This window comes from Bufo gargarizans, unplaced genomic scaffold (genome assembly GCF_014858855.1).
Source record: "Bufo gargarizans isolate SCDJY-AF-19 unplaced genomic scaffold, ASM1485885v1 original_scaffold_1095_pilon, whole genome shotgun sequence".
Classification (NCBI taxonomy): Eukaryota; Metazoa; Chordata; class Amphibia; order Anura; family Bufonidae; genus Bufo; species Bufo gargarizans.
The window spans coordinates 180,592-186,467 of NW_025334236.1; the positions used below are offsets into that span (position 1 = coordinate 180,592).

The 5,876-nt window shown below is 44.5% G+C and overlaps 1 protein-coding gene across 1 annotated transcript; it reads left to right on the top strand.

Moving 5' to 3' along the window:
• The first annotated feature begins 3,182 nt into the window (after positions 1 to 3,182).
• Positions 3,183 to 4,135, top strand: LOC122922970 (histone-lysine N-methyltransferase set-1-like). Its single transcript, XM_044273754.1, has 2 exons — positions 3,183 to 3,356; positions 3,471 to 4,135. The coding sequence occupies exons 1-2, from the start codon at positions 3,263 to 3,265 to the stop codon at positions 4,091 to 4,093; spliced, it is 717 nt and encodes a 238-aa protein (XP_044129689.1). The 5' UTR covers positions 3,183 to 3,262; the 3' UTR covers positions 4,094 to 4,135.
• The last annotated feature ends 1,741 nt before the right edge of the window (positions 4,136 to 5,876 follow it).

Below are 5,876 nucleotides of genomic sequence, written 5' to 3' on the forward strand. Positions count from 1 at the left end.
GAAACCCCATTCGTCCTAGAGCCTAGTAGGCGAGTAGAAAGAAGGGACAAAGTGTGGGGCTGGAGGGCAATTCGTGTATAGCAGAACTGTCTCCTAGATGCCCATAGAAACCAATCAGATTCCGCCATTCTTTTTTTCAAATGAGCTTTGAGAAATTGAAAGGGGGAATCTGATTGGTTGCTATGGGTAACCACGCCTGCTTTACTTTACATCAGTTGGATAAATCCCCACCCGAGCCCTGTTCAAGAGCTTTGTGCTAGCATGTAAAAACCATATCACTATTTGTACTATCGCTTTGGCCCTTCGTGAACTGCTCTGAAAGCTAATATACATAATGCTGCTTGGTTCACAGGCAGATTAAATAATTATATAGACACCGTATGCTATGCTTATAATTACAGGTGAGCGAATTTCATGTTAAGAGATTCGTTCACGCTTTTTTTGGTGGTAAAAGCAGAATTGCGTTACGGATTCCGTTACCACGGACCATAACGCAATTCTACGACGTAATGCCATTATAGTCTAGGGGCTGCAAAATGGACCAGAAACAGTTTCTGTTATGAAGGAGAGGACTCCTCTGCATAACAGCAACGGGACTGATCCGTTTTGCGGCCCATAGACTTCAATTATTTGCTCCTCTCATGGTAAAAAACAACTTTTCCGTGCGGTGCAGGTGTAGCTCGTCTGCAAGTTGTCCTCCACGCGTGTAGAAATCCTGAGTTGTAGTCCCGACAGAGATGAGTTAATGGTTTATGCACAGGCTCAATGTACAATTATAAAGAAACCAGTAATATTTATGAACTTTTTAAGCTCAAACAAAAAATAATCCTACTCCACACTGCCGAGGGTCAATCTCCAAGAAACAGCGTTCTGTGGATTGATAACTGTCTTATTAGGGCTACCATCACACTTGTGTTTTTGCCTGACCCGGCAGGGATCTGCAAAAAAGCTTCCGTTAATGATAATACAACCATCTAGAACCAGTCAATGGTGTACGGATCCGTTTTCTATCGTGTCTGGGAAAACGCATCTGCCCTCATTGACTTGCATCGTGTGTCACGCCGGCTACGTTTTGCTCCGCGTCCCATGACAGAAAGAAAACCGCAGATTGCTGCGGTTTGCTCTCTGGTACTGGAACGCGACGCAATTTTCACACAGCTGTCACAGATAAAAGCACAAATGCATAGAGTAACCAGGCCCACAGAGTAACCAGCATATGTATAAATTTATTTGTTTATAGATATCTCATAATAACAATTTAATTCTGTCACTAGGCTACTTTCCGACGAAGATGAAAATCCAGAGGGTGAAACCAGTGATGCAGTACCGTAAGTTCAAACTACTCATAAACCAATTTTTGCTTTGACTACAGAACCCTTGGTAGTATTCACACTGACAGTGGACTTTCTTTTTGTCATAGGGGGAGCCAAGCACCGCGGCTGCGTAAGAAACTCTCGGAAGCCGGCCTACACGAGAAGCACGACCTGGAATGCTCGTTGTTTGAAAACTATCGGCTTTACCTCAAGGATCAGTTCAGCGACCCTACCATTAAGCAGATGGTAACTACCCCCCCCCCCCCATTCTTCTTTCTTTTATAATTTAATATTGCATTCATGGGTTGACACTGCCTGTTTATTTTCAGATGGAAAATGTTTCCAGATTCTGCATTTCATGGATCCGGAGAAGATCAACCTCGACCTTCTACAAAACGTCGATAAGACTAAACAGTTTGTCAGCACTCTGTTAAGTTTAAAAGTATCACGCGGAACGGTAAAAAACTATATCATTCATATAGGTAACTTTGCCAAGTACGTGGTGTCTGCCGACTTTACGGATTAGATCGATCAGAACAACAGAGAGGCTTCCGAGGTCTTTCTTAGAATTCTGAAGAAGCTGAAAATGGAAATCAACGATAAGTCTGAGAAAAAAAGGAAGCGGCTGTAAGTCCTATTAAGTTTAGTTAGTGAACAGTTTGGTATACATGTTCATGCCTTAACATAACTCTTGTTTTAACACAGGCATAAGCCTTCTGCCGAGGAGTGCCGCAAGGTGCTCCAAGTGTGAAGACATCTCTTCTCACGGGCAAATGCAGGCCAAGTGCTGGATGAAAAGGAAAAGCTGCTGGCCTGCTATTACCTGGAGGCATTGGTTATGATCAGGCACCTACGGAAACCATCTGCCGTCCAAAACATGACGGTAAGGCTCTTGTTACAATTCCGACTAACGGACTTGCTATTCCAATCACTGCCTACTGACAGACAACCAGAGATGCCTCATCTAACGTAATTTTATATTTTTCCGTTCTCTTACAGGTGAAGGAATGGCTGGAGAGGGAACGCTGCGAAAATTCTGGCAACACGGTGACGATACTAAAAATGTCGGACTGTTTCATCGTGCTAACTGAAGAGGAGGAGCGAGTAAGTGTTATCATCCCTCTCCTGAAACAACATATACCTGTTTCTTTGTATGTTTCTTTGTATGTTTCTCTCTCTCTCTCTCTCTCTTTTTTTCCACCCAATAAATAATGTCAAGCACATGATTAACACATTCCGCTCTACCTTTACAGCTATTCGACATTTACTTCCGGTGCATACGACACACATTGCTGAAAGCGGAGTCAGGCGCTGAGAATCGTTTTTTCCTTTCCACAACGGGAAAACCGATAACAAATCCGAACCAGGACCTGCACAGGCTTCATGAAAAGTAAGTTACCCATGCAAACTGAGCTTTTATTTGTGTTTACATAGATTTTGTGTCTTATCCATCCATGCTAACAACTCTCACCACCATATTGTTAGATTTCAGCAGGAACCGTCGAGAGGTGGGCACTCCAGAATCTCAGCGTCGACGACAAAGATGCTTTGAAGCAGTATCTGCACCTGGGAGATCCTAAGGAAGTAAATCGAGAAGTGATCATGAAGGCAGGTTGTATTTTGCATAGTTTGGACAGCAATACACCAGGGTAAGAGTTGATTTTTATCCTCAATTTTATTACGTTTTTATGGTTGTTCACTCAGTTCTCACCCACTGTACCAACAAAAAAATCTGCATATCTCTCTAACTTCACAGACCTTCATCAAGAAAGAGGCAAAGGAGGGAGGAGGAAGAAGAAGAAGAATCAGAATCGGAACAAGAGCAACAGGAGGGAGAGCAAAGTGACGTAGAAGACCCAGAAGAAGTTGTGGCGGACGTCAGGGAAGAATCCTTCAAGAGGCTGCTGAGGAGGTGTCTAGTGAGACTGGACCACCCACTTCCATCACTGATGACTTGCAAAGACATCAGTCAGCGCCATGCTCAGTACTGTCAGGACAGATGGCGAAGGAGACAGTACCAGATGCGTATAACTGACGCCGTCCGTAAGTTAATTTTCTGCCGAATTAAAATTAGATGTGGGCATTGTCATTTGGCGTGTATGTTTTAATGGCTGCTTTAACGTCTTTTTTTTTTTTTTTTGTCATGATTTCTCCTAGAACACTTCAGGAGCCTTCCCACGAAAGAAATTGTTGAAATCTACATGGAGCGACAGAGCTGGAGAAGCAACCGCCCCAAACCTTCGGATGTTCTAAAGGCATGGAAACCTCCGCAGTCGCGAAGAAAGCACAGACGCTTTCCGAACTTTGAGGCAAAGGTGGCCTCTCAGGACTGGGACGGGCTAGTCGCCGTCGAAGACCAAGCGAAAGGGGGATTCGCCTTAAAGACCACTCGAGTGTTTAAAAAAGGAGAACTCGTCTGCGACTATCACGGAGTCTTGATGGATGGGAAAGAAGGAGAGGAGGTGCAGCGCTCCATCACCGACGGGAAGTGTTACATCTACTTCTTTAGGCACCAAGAAAAAAAGATGTGTGTAAACGCTACGAAGGCTCCATGCGACTGCCACCCAGATATGTCTTCCACCTTCGGACGGTTAATCAACCACTCCCGCAAGAGAGCCAACCTGAAGCCGCTGGTAAAATGCACGCCTGAAGGAAGAGTCCCAGTGATTCTCTTCGAGGCTACGAAAGATCTTCCTCCGGGGACTGAACTATTTTTTGACTACGGAGTGAGGAGACGCACTTACGGCGAAGCAGCCCATTTGGACTGGCTGGACACTTGATGCGGAATGGTGGTATCTCGTTGAATTGCCTTGCTGTAATTTTGTTAAGCGCATATTTTGTTAAGCGCATATAATTTTGTTGAGCGCATATTCCTGATCCTGCCTACGCTCCCTGGAGGTTTACCGACTCCTGGCATAGCACTTCGGTAACCTGCACCATGCCAGGATTAGCTGAGCAGAGTGGGCTCCTGCCTGCTCCGCTAAGCAAAGAGAACTGCATGTCAGCACTTAGCTTACAGGAGCAGCCCGAAGTAGGAGCCCACTTCACTCAGTTAGATGGTAACGGGTACAGAACTCTCACGTGCCATGCCAGGAGTTAGTAATCCTCCCGGGAGCACGGGCCGGAGCAGAAATAAGTGCTCCCGCCCGTACTCCCAGCGATCCTGTGGCCACACTCATGAATCTCACACTCTGTACTCCGCTGAGCAGAAAGCTGAGTTTCAAGCCACAGGGAATGTTGGGCTTTAGTGAAGTAAAAGCAGCATACAAATAAAAAATAAAAAAAATTAGTCAATGAAGTATATTGTACTTTTATTTTTTAATGGCACTAGGGACATCATATTAAAATTTCATTCAACGGTCAACTTACTCTTTAAAGGGGTTTTGTCTCACTTTGGTAACTTCCATTTATAATCTAGAGATAGTTAATACCAGGCATTTCCTAAAGTATTGCGATGGTGCATATTTCCTACTTTGCTGGCTAGATTTATTTTTCCATCACATTATACTCTGCTCATTTCCATGGTTACAGACCACCCTGCAATGCATCAGTGATGGTCGTGATTGCACACTAAAGGAAAGAGCGCAAGCCCCTCCGGTGGCCGTGAACATGACAGTGCACATGGGCTAGTCCTCCCTTTTTCCCCCCCATGTTGTGCAAGCACGACCACCACTGACTACTAGTGTATAATGTGATCGAAAAATGAATCCAGCCAGCAAAATACGGAGCAATACGGATAATAACAACAGACTAGTAAGTGGCTTGTATTAACTTCCGCTACCTGATAAATGCCACTTACTGAAGCGAGACAACCCCATCAATATTTAATTGTTCTTTTAGAACCAAATTGCAAGGGGCTGTCCGTTTTCCTATATCCATATCCTATCATCGCGATTGGGCAGCGATATCAGACTGGCAGGGGTCGGACTCTGAGTTGTTACTGCAGAGGAAAGTAGGTGCAATTGCAGCTCCTCCCGTCTCGTCGCGTTCAATTGACTGGGGATTTGGAAGGAGCTGTAATTGCCCCCGCCCGCCAACGCAATATCGACGTTTGGCAGGAGAACAGCGAATAGAGCTTTTTTCAAGTCCTTGCCCTTATCCTGAAGATAGGCTGTCGATACATGAAAGCAAAGTTGTTTTACAAGAGTTATATTTTACATTTAATATTATGTTTGATGGTTTTTAATAAAATGTTATGTTAACATATAAAATGTGTCTTTTAGTCTTCAATACTGGTTACCGCCGGAGGCGCAGATTAGTCCTTCCTTATCCGAACATACACCCAGGGCCGTTTCGGATGCTGGAAGAGTGAGTCGGCAAGAAAACGCCATATGAAATGTTGACCATCGCTCGATTCCAGGTGACTGTGTTCCCTCACTGTGTATAATTGTTAAATCGAGATATAAACGATATATACACACACATGTATACATACAGCAATACAAAACATACAGGGTACGGCTACTTTCACACCTGCGGCAGAAAATGCAAGGAATCGCCTGGACGCAATCTGCAGCACGCATCGGTTTGTGTCCCGCTGATTCTCTGCATCTTTGCAATATT